The 11025-nt window shown below is 34.9% G+C and overlaps 1 protein-coding gene across 1 annotated transcript; it reads left to right on the top strand.

Moving 5' to 3' along the window:
- The first annotated feature begins 234 nt into the window (after window positions 1-234).
- On the top strand, window positions 235-4071 carry LOC114306673 (cysteine-rich receptor-like protein kinase 10). Its single transcript, XM_082888111.1, has 7 exons — window positions 235-1178; window positions 1276-1389; window positions 1518-1726; window positions 1819-2029; window positions 2213-2450; window positions 2592-2742; window positions 2842-4071. Exons 1-7 carry the CDS (start codon window positions 395-397, stop codon window positions 3139-3141), a joined length of 2007 nt encoding a protein of 668 aa, XP_082744237.1. The 5' UTR covers window positions 235-394; the 3' UTR covers window positions 3142-4071.
- The last annotated feature ends 6954 nt before the right edge of the window (window positions 4072-11025 follow it).

Here is an 11025-nt window from a genome sequence, read left to right as displayed (position 1 = left end):
ATTAGGAAAAACTTAAAACATGAAGGGTCAAAGTTAAAAAATAATCAAACATGAAAGGAGCAAACTATACACAAAATCATGCATAGATTTATATTTTAAAAAATAATTTATAATTTGAATTCAACTTTTATACAATAGAGCTTGGACCTTTGAATTTTTGAGCTTGTGCCTCAAAGATTAGTCATGGAAAATTAGTTTATATTTTTAATTTGCATATGGCACACCGGTATGTATTGTAGCATTACCCAACTGAGTACTTTTCTGTGTATGAAGTCTCTATCAAGGGTAATGCTGTGTACCATATAATTTCTCGTGTCTATATAATTTTGTTATTAAAAACAGCTTTATTTGTTTTCTCCTCAAGCCTAGCACTATTGAACGAGGCCAGTCAGTCATGTTTCCATTTCTAAAAACAATGAAAATGCTTTTGCTTTATTCATTCTTTTATGCTCTTCATCATTTTGTTCATGCCAAAGCCCCTCCCTATGAACTTTGCTCAAACACAACTATTTCTACAACGAATAGTATATTTAATTATAATCTCGAAAAGCTTCTTGATTCTCTGTCCTCAAATGCCCCTGTCTCCAAGTTCTACACCACCAAGATGGGAAATGACCAAGACAGACTTTTCGGTCTCTTTCTCTGCTATAACTTCGTTGAAACACAGAAGTGTGAGAACTGCATAGCAAGTGCAATACAAGACATCAAAAACCGTTGCGAAAACAGAAACGAGGCGGTTATGTGGGAGGAAAATTGCCAGTTGCGCTACTCCAATGAACCGTTCTTTGGCACCTTGGACGTGACAGGAAACATTCCGCAATACAACTCAGAAAATGTTTCAGATGAAGAACTAGGCCTGTTCATTTCTGTCGTGAACGACACGTTGCATAAGCTTAGCAGGCTGGCAGCATTCAATGCTTCATATGGTATGTATGCCACTGAAGCGGTGACCTTCACAGACACTAAAACAATATACGCTCTCGTGCAGTGCACTGCAGACTTGTCTCCAGATGACTGTAACACATGCCTTGAAACAGCAATAGCAAACACTTCAACTTGCTGCTCTAAGTCTCGTGGGGCTAGACTTTTTAGCCGTAGTTGCTTCTTAAGGTATGAGTTCTATGCGTTTTATGGGGATGCAAGTAAAAGTTCAACAGAAAATCAGAGGATATTTTCAAGTAAGTGTTAACAAATTCTCTATCAATATTCGAATTTGATGTACAAATAGTAAGCCGCAAATTTAGTAATTTTTTTCTTCTTCTTGATTTTTGAAAGAAAGCAGCAGGTATTGGATGATTGTTGGCCTTGCAATTGGATCAGCAATTCTAATTGTAGCACTTGTGGGATTTTGTGTCTACTGTCTTGCTATTAGGAATCAAACTAAGACAAGTAATGATGCTATCTAGTTGAAGATTCTTTTTTCCCTTCACTAACAATTATTTATTCTTATTTTTTTTTCATAACTCTAAAATTAAACCTGTTATTTTTTATTATTTTTTTTTTTTTTCCAATTTTAGAGGAAAGGCAAGTTTCTGGCCCAGAAGTTCAATTACATGAAACTGGGGACCCCAGCAAGATAGATGTACATCATCAGAATTTGCAGGCAAGGGACAACTTGAATTCTCAGAATTTCCCGTTCATTGATTGGGTGACACTAAGTTCAGCTACAGATAACTTCTCAGCTTCAAATAAGCTTGGACAAGGTGGTTTTGGTCCTGTTTACAAGGTGATGACATTTTCTTTTTTCTTTTTTTCTTTTGTGCTTTTTTCTTTTTTCTTGGTTCCTAGTTTTAATTGCCTGAAACATTTTCTTTCCAGGGTCAATTACTTGATGGGAGGGAAGTTGCAGTGAAGAGGCTCTCAAGTTGTTCAGAGCAAGGTTTAGATGAATTCACCAATGAAGTTTTATTAATATTGAAACTTCAACACAAAAATCTTGTAAGGCTTTTGGGGTTTTGCATAGATGGAGAGGAAAAGCTGCTCATCTATGAATACATGCCCAATGGCAGCCTTGATGTCTTCCTATTTGGTTCGTATCCTTCTTTCTTTCTTTTTTTTCTTTTCTTTTTTGTACAATATCTCAGTTTTTTAATACAAATGTAATATATTAAAATGGGTATGTTTCATTGTAGTTAATCGGAAGTTTATTTTCCTAATCTATAGTGTATTTTTTTATTTTTTTTTATTTTTTTTTCTATTCTTTTATGGTTAGATCCTAGGAAGCGTGCACAAATGAATTGGAGTAGCCGTCTAAATATCATCAATGGAATTGCAAGGGGAATGTTATATCTTCATGAGGATTCTCGGCTTAGAATCATTCACAGGGACCTAAAACCAAGCAATGTGTTACTAGATAGTGAATTAAACCCAAAGATCTCGGATTTTGGAATGGCAAGGATCTTCGGAGGAAGTGATGGTGCAACTAACACTGCTAAGATTGTGGGAACATAGTGAGTTCACTGTTTGTTTTTCTGACATTTTTTCTTCTTTTTTTTAAAACTAATCTATGTCAAACAATTAAGTAGGTAGCTCCATTAATCACATGAGTTAACTTATTGAATATCTTTCCAATCCTTTCTCTTGTCGGATAGTGGTTACATGGCTCCAGAGTTTGCAATGGAAGGGTTATATTCCATCAAGTCTGATGTTTTCAGTTTTGGTGTCCTTTTGATTGAGATCATAACTGGGAGGAGGAATGCTAATTTCCATCTCACTAAGTGTGCTCCAAGCCTTATAGCATATGTAAGTTTATTTGGCTTGAGTTAGACTATACTTCTCAAAATGGATAGCCATGTTGCAAGTTTTTCTTGCATAAGTATATTTGGTTGCGTAATGCTACAGGTATGGCAATTATGGAATGAAGGGAAAGGGCTGGAATTGATTGATCCATTATTGACGGAGTCTTGTGATCTTGATGAGTTCTTAAGGTACATGCATATTGGTTTATTGTGTGTTCAAGAAGATACATACGACAGGCCAACTATGTCATCGGTTGTGGTTATGCTAAAAAGTGAAGTTATAACTCTTAGCCAACCCGAACGACCTGCCTTCTCTGTGGGGAGATTCACTGATCATTATGAACCAAATGATAAAGATTATTCTGTTAATGAATCAACAATTTCTGAAATTATGCCTCGGTGATTGATTATGCCAAGTTGAGTAATGGTTTCTATTAGGTAAATTAACATTAGCCCTTGCAATTTAAGTAAAGTATCACTTTAGTTTCCGTGGTTTCAATTTAAACAATTTAAACCCTATACTTTCAATTCTGTTGCAATGTGGTCCCTTCTTCCCTTATTGTTAAATTTTGAAATGAAAAAAGACCATTTACAAAACTAGAGGGACCAAAGTGAAATTTGTTTTGAATTTCACTATAGTCCCTTTAATTTTGCACATGATTTTTTTTTATTCAAAATATTAACAACGCAATGACGAAAAGATCACGTTGTAACAAAATTAAAAAGGGAAAATTACATATACGCCCCTTGAGGTTTAGCAAAATTACAGATAGCTTCTGAGGTTTAAGAAATTACAGATACCTCCCTAAAGGTTATATTTTCATAACAAATTAAGGGACAAATTGTTATGAAAATATAAACCTCAGAGGCAATTTATTATGAAAATATAAATCTCAAGGGGGTATCTGTAATTTTCGAAACCTTAAAAGAATATCTATAATTTAACTAAATCTCGAAGGAGTTATATGTAATTTGTCCAATTAAAAATAGATAAACTAAATTGTTTAAATTAGAATTACCAAAACCAAAATAAAATTTTGAACCTAAAAGGGCTAGTAGTGTAATTTACCTAATTAAGACCTATGCAAGTTGTCATCATTACCAGGCTTTTTCTTTCACATCCTTCTACCTCATATGACTGGTCGTTTATCGTGCGAGGCGACCGAGGAATTGTAATCGGATGTGGAAGGAATAATTTCCTAACTTATTTCAATTCTTATCTGGGATTTTCAAAGTGTACTTTGTCATTAGTGAGGAATTGTAATCAGATGTGGAAGGAATAATTTTCATGTTGGAGTTTGTATATTTTAATATTAAAATAATTTTATATAAATGGTTATTTATGTAATTTAAATTATCCTCTATGTATACATGCATAAATTAAACATTGAATTGGTAAAATCAAAAGATGAAGGAATCTTAAATCAATTATTAAATTTTTTATCATACCTCTTACATGGGTATAGGACTTTCACAGATGTGATTTATGTGGCCCCACACCCATATAAGAGGTTTGGTAAAAAATTTAGTAATTCATTTGAGATTCTTAGTATAACTCAAAGATGAATAGTAAACCATTAAGGCGTAGTGGGTAAACTCAAAAGTAATTATTAAATAATATTAGTAGTGTTACATATACCAATTAGTATATTAATTAGTATACTAACATATGTTATAACATTATTATTAACCTCACCTATTATACAAATTACAAATATCAAAACTTTTAAAATTATACCATATTATCTGTTAATATATTAATCAATATATCAATTATTACATATAGCATTATTCTAAATAATAAATGTTAATAGTAATGTCTGCTTTGGAGAATGGTATGGTGATGATTTTCTGACTATATTTATTTTCTAGTGGTAAATACTCTAATTTCACAAAGCAAAGGACAATTACAGATTAAAAAAAAATAAAAAAATACATCAATAAAAGAAAAGCAAAAGACAGATAATGCATCATAGCAAAACATTCTTATCCCAACTATTTTACCACATACAATCATATGTAAACACTGACCCAAAACAACCTTGCTTAAATTAAATGGTGGCGTTACATATATTAATTAGTATATTAATTAATATATCAATTAATATATCAACATAGATCATGATATTATCATTTTAAAATTATGATTCCATTCATGATACACCGTTAGAGATACTCTAATATTTTGAAAAAAAATTATTTGGTAGCTCGAAAGTTGTGGCTCGAACTTGGCCCGAAAAGTAATATTTTCTCCCTTGCTTGAGCTTTCTTCTTTCCTCCGCTTTGGTCTACTTCCCTCTTTCCATCCTGTGTCATTTTTGCCCATCTTCCATCTCTTCCTGGTTCATTCACAAGAGCAGAACCAGCTCTTTAGTAAAAGCCTTTTCTTGTCTTGCTTGATGCTTTCCTATCTCGAGTTCCCCACCTATGAGATCGCTTGCACCAGCTTTGGATTAAACAAGATCGGCCATAGAATCGAAGAAAGGAATGCGGACATAGCGAGAGACTCTCGATTCATTGCTCTAGGCCGTAGTACCGTGTTCTTGATTTTTTTTTTTCCTGATTTTTTTTTTTTTTTGTTCCTTGATGTTGTTCTGAAGATGAAAGAAAAAATAAATAAAAAATTGTTGGCAATTGTTGGCTGATGTGTTGATGATGATGATGCTCTTGATTTTTTTGTTTCTGATCTTTTTTTTTTTGTTCTTGATGTCAAAGAATTGGTAGATCTATCAAAGAATCAGAAATCAAAGAATTGGTAGATCTATCAATCAAAGAATTTTTTTTCTGATCTTCGCGATGAGGATGTTCTTGATTTCTTATTTTGATTTTTTATTGGCTGATGATCTTCTTCTTCTCTCCTCTTGCTCGAATTGTTAAACAAATGACGAGCCAACAAATTTGCAAAAAATTGTTCTCTGAACAATTTGCAGAAAATTTGTTGTCTGAAAACAATTTTCATTTTGTTCAGAGAATTGTTCGGAAAGAAGGTTTACCAAATGATGAAGAAAATTGTTCAGAAAATTTTCTGAAAAAAATTGTTCAGAAAAAATTGTTGATGAAGAAAATTGTTCAGAAGAAGAAGAAAACAATTTTCATTTTGTTGATGTTGATGTTGATGAACACACCCAGCTCCTTATGTTGATGAACACACCTCCTTTTTCTTCTTCTCTTCTTCTTCTTTTTCTTCTTCTACGTCATCCTTAGAAAAACGTGAAGAAGAAGAAGGAAAAAAAAAAAATACATCAAAACAACGTCGTTTTGGTGTCGAGCCAATCTCGAGCCAAGCTCTTTCGAGCTACGAATCATAATTGATTTTTGAAAACTATCTGTTTGATTTTGAATCTTTGAAAGTAGTAATTTTTTAATTTTTGGTTAGACTTTCAAAAATGAAATGACTGATTTAACAAAACAATTGAGTACAATATGAGAGCCCAACGAATACGGCAAAATGGGCTTCTATATATTGAAATTCTTGGTCTATTCGTGCGTTGGATCTCTAGCCTAGGGGAGAGAAGCTAATCCCTTCGAGACTTGCATGGTGTTTTTTTTTTTTTTTTTTTTTTGCTTGTACATTGAAATTCATAGTCTATGACAAGACTTGAACCCTTAACGTCTTCTAACAAAGTATAGGAATTCTGAGTAACCCTTAACCCTTACCTATAATTCATAGAATAATTTATACACTCAACATCTTGTTTTAATAAAATCTAGTTGTCAACAAGTGGTCCTATCAAGTTGTCTTCACCCATAAGTATGATATTGGGCATTTTAATATCAGAGTCAATTCCACAAATGGGTTAACATTTATGTATTGATAACCAATCTGTATCTGGAAAATGATAGCATTGGAGTATCTAATGCATATCATTCTTTTAGTCATTGAATTGTATACAATAAGATGAACAGTACCACGTCAATTGTCAATATATAATAATTTTAGGTTAACAGTACTATTAGTATTTAGGGAAATTTATACTATGCCCCATGATTTTTTATTGTATTAGTTAGCCCCTTAGACTTTCAGTTAAGTTTCGATGGGATCCATTTAGACAGCTCCTTTTTGAAAACTAACATACAATAATTGTGTAGGTGTATTAATTATACTTTACATTTTTGTATTTTTATCAAAATCTCACTTTAGTTCTTAAAACTCTTGTTCTTTTATCAAAATCTCATTTTGTTCTTAACGCCCTTGTACTTTTATCAAAATCTCAATTGGGCACCTTGACTCCTCTCGTGGGTACCAAATACAATACACAACTCAAAACCACCCGACTCACTACCTGGACTCATAGATTATTTGCCACCCTTTTAGCTTTCTACTGTTTGCACCATCCATTGAAGCACAAAACAAATTTTGTAATGCATATGATGCATGAAATTTATAAATACTTATTTTCTCCTAAAATGATTTCCAATGTACACAATTCATTATTTCACCTTTCAATAATAATATGGTTCATTCAACAATCATCACCAACACAAGGTGTATGTAGAAAAGTATTTCAAATCATACATTTCAACCTCAAAGTTAAGCAATTACCCTCAATTTCATGTTTTAAGAATCAATTGAACAAAACCCCTCTTTTTAAAACAAGTTTCAAAACTAGGGTTTATAGAAAATTAGGGGTTTCCTCTCTTTCATGAATTAGAGGCTAAATTTCTTCACTAACAACAATGATCATCAAAAATAAACATAATTCCACCGATAATCATGAATCATTACTCATATCCTTCCAGACCATTTGGTAGCAAACACAATCCATACATATGTATATATATATATATATATCTCTACAAAATGAATAGGTAATGAAATTACCACATATGAGTTCCAAATTAAAGGTGTAAGAAGTTAAGGACACCCCTATCTCAAAATAGAAGCTAAAGTGGAGAATCCAAGCAAAGCCTCAACCAAATCGCAAAACAATTGGTGAATAACTTGAACTTGACTTTCACTACAATTATCTCGAAGGATCTTGGGTGAATCTAGAGCAAAATGCTAAGAAATCAAGTGGTTTGGAGCTAGGGTTTCGGAATGGGTGGGAGAAGAAGAGAGAGAGTTTGTGAAAAGTGAAAAGGAAATGAGATAGGTCACCCTTTAAGTCAGCTGCCCTGATAGACCGCTCGAGCAAACTTTTCTTCGCTCGAGTGACCAAGAAGATTTCAAGGACACCGCTTGAGCGATACTTCCACCGCTAGAGCGGTAAATGCAGGGTTCCAAAAGTTTGGCAGAGCTACAGTGAAAATACTGAAAGCATGAATTCTAACTTCAAGCGACCACTTCACCACTCGAGTTGTCTCGCTTGCAAAATAACAACTACTAAGAGCTACAAATCTTCACTTGAGCGACGAAATAATTGCTCGAGCGGTCCTCAAAACTCAATTGTCACCGGATGTCACTCCTGAAGTGTGTGGGGATTGCATAAAGAATACAAGCTATGAGATCATGAATTGTCCAACCAAAAATGTAATTATATGCATGAATTTTGTTAAGTACGATACTCACACGTGGCTTTCTTTTCCTTGATGGTCTATAATGAAATGTATCCTGACTCAAACAATCAGGAGAAAAGTATATCAAACCGTGTTAGTTTTGTTAAAGTTTTGAAGGATTTTATGAATAGACTCTCGGATGAAGCCACTGTCAATCCTTCTAACCAAATTCTCAAGGAATGAATCAATCTATGGGCTTGCATAGTGCACCAGAGACATCTTTCATAGCGATTGTAGAGCTTGTTTGAAATTTGAATTTGGAGACCTTGAAGCATGTTGCAGTTGAATTTAAAACGCTGTTTCCGATCAGATTACCAAATTTGAGACAATTCCAAACTCGTCCCAAAAGTGTCTCTGTTGCTCTCAATTTGGTTTCTTTCTTGCCTTTTGGCGGTCCAATTATTCCAAGAAGTCTTCGGCTACTTGTTCTATATCAGTCCCTTCTTCTTGGAGAGAACTCGACCACGATTTCGATTCTGGATAGAGAGGTTCTTTAGCATGATACTCATATATATCAGCTACATTAAAAGTCTTGGAAATCTTCATGCCTTCTAGTAGCTCAATCACATAAGCATTGTCATTGATTTTCTTCAACACCCTCTATGGACCATAATTGCGAGGCTTCAATTTGTTGTATTGCCTATTGAAAATATGTCTTTGCGCAAAAACATCATTACTAAATCTCCTTCCTCGAACAATTTAGAGGGACGATGGTTGTCTACGATTGTCTTATATTTGGTATTTGTTTCTTCCAACTTCTATCGTACTTCTTCTTGGACTGCTTGGGCTTGTTTGGCCATGGTTTCAGCGGCAATACTCACTCTTGGACCCTGAGGCAAACGGAGCAAATCAATTGCATGTTTTGGAGGCATGACATACACCAGAGAGAATGGTGACTTTCCTGTGGCACTGTGAACTGCACTATTATATGCGAATTCCACTTGAGGCAAGGCAAGATCCCACTACTTTGGTTTGTCTCTACAAATGCTGTGAATAAAATGCCCAAAGTCCTATTAGTCACCTCTGTTTGACCATCTGTTTGAGGATGCATTGAACTACGATTCAAGGCTGTGTTAAATATCTTCCACAAAGTCACCCAAAAGTGGCTAAGGAACTTTACATCACGATATGAGGTAATGGATTGAGGAACTCCATGCAAACGAACAACTTCTCAAAAGAATAATCGAGCCACATGAGAGGCGTCTGAAGTCTTTCAACAAGGAATAAAATGCGTCATCTTTGAAAACCTGTCAACCACTACGAACACAGAATCAACTCCACGTTGGGTACAAGGGAGTCCCAACACAAATTCCATCAACAAGTCTTCCCAAATGTTGTTAGGAACATATAGAGGCATATAGAGGCCAATATTCTGAGACTGCCCTTTGGATACCTGACAAATGTAACACTTCCTCACAAAATTGCCAACATCTCGCTTCAATTGAGGCCAAAAATATCGTTCTTCGATACTTGCAATAATCATGTCCCTGCCCAAATGTCCACTTAAGCCACTACCATGGAGATCCCGAATTAGTTTCTCTCGCAAGAGGTACGGGGAATGCACAAGCGATTTCTTCAAAATAGATGGGCATCAGTGATATGGAAATTAGTGACTAGTTGCCTTTGAATACACTTTGCCCATATCTCCTTGAAGTCATCATCATCTGGATAAAGGTCTTTCAGGAACTCAAAACCCACAATCTCATGTGTCAATGTGACTAATAACCCAGCCCCTCGACTCAAGGCATCTGCAACTTGATTCAGAACCTCTGATTTGTGGTGAATAGTAAAAGGAAACTTCTGAAGGATATTAGACCATCTTACATGTATGTTATCCAGGTGCTTCTGGCTATTAATAAACTTTAAGGCTTGATGATCAGTATATAACACAAACTCTCTATATCAGGTAATGTTCCCAATGCTTCAAAGCTCAAACCACTGTATAAAATTCTTGGTCATAAGTGCTCCACTTTTGCTGAGCTTCACTTAATTTTTTGCTAAAAAATACCATTGGCTTATGTTCTTGAGATAGGATAGCCCCGATGCCCACACCACTACCATCACACTCTACCTCAAAGATCATCTCAAAACTGGGCAAAGCTAATCATCACCCAATAGGAATTTTCTTTTCTTTATGCACTTTGTGATTGGTGCCACAATAATGCTGGAACTTCGAATGAAACACCCATAAAATGTAGCCAACCTGTGGAAACTCCGAACATCACTAACAGTCTTGGGTGTTGGCCACTCTTGGATGGCTCGAACCTTCTCTTGATCCACATGAATGCCATCTGAACTAACCACGTAACCCAAGAACAGCAAGCTACTTGCGAGTAAACTGCACTTCTTAAGGTTAACGTACAACTTGTTTACCTCCAGCGCTGTTAACACCTCCCGTAAATAGGCCATGTGATTCTTACTTGATTTACTGTAGATTAAGATGTCATCAAAATAAACAACGACAAATTTCCCAATGAAAGTCGTAATATCTAATGCATAACTTGCATAAAGGTGCTAGGAGCATTGGAAAGGCCGAATGGCATGACCAACCATTTATTCAAACCATCCTTAGACTTGAACACTGTTTTCCATTCATCCCCAGGACGGATTCGAATTTAATGGTACCCACTTCGCAGATCGATCTTTGAAAACCACTTTGATCCTTCCAACATGTCCAACATATCATCTAGTCAGGGAATGGGAAATCTCTACTTAATGGTAATCTTGTTAATGGCTCGGCTGTCTACACACATTTGCTAGCTTCTATATTCCTTTGGCATTAATAATGCCG

This window comes from Camellia sinensis, chromosome 9 (genome assembly GCF_055761805.1).
Source record: "Camellia sinensis isolate YWXY chromosome 9, ASM5576180v1, whole genome shotgun sequence".
NCBI classification, from domain to species: domain Eukaryota; kingdom Viridiplantae; phylum Streptophyta; class Magnoliopsida; order Ericales; family Theaceae; genus Camellia; species Camellia sinensis.
This window is presented reverse-complemented; position numbering and strand designations above follow the sequence as displayed.

Coding starts and splice junctions, on each gene's coding strand:
- LOC114306673 (XM_082888111.1), top strand. CDS start 395: ATGTTTCCATTTCTAAAAACAATGAAAATGCTTTTGCTTTATTCATTC. Junction 1,179..1,275: donor AAATCAGAGGATATTTTCAA/GTAAGTGTTAAC, acceptor GATTTTTGAAAG/AAAGCAGCAGGTATTGGATG. Junction 1,727..1,818: donor GTTTTGGTCCTGTTTACAAG/GTGATGACATTT, acceptor TTTTCTTTCCAG/GGTCAATTACTTGATGGGAG.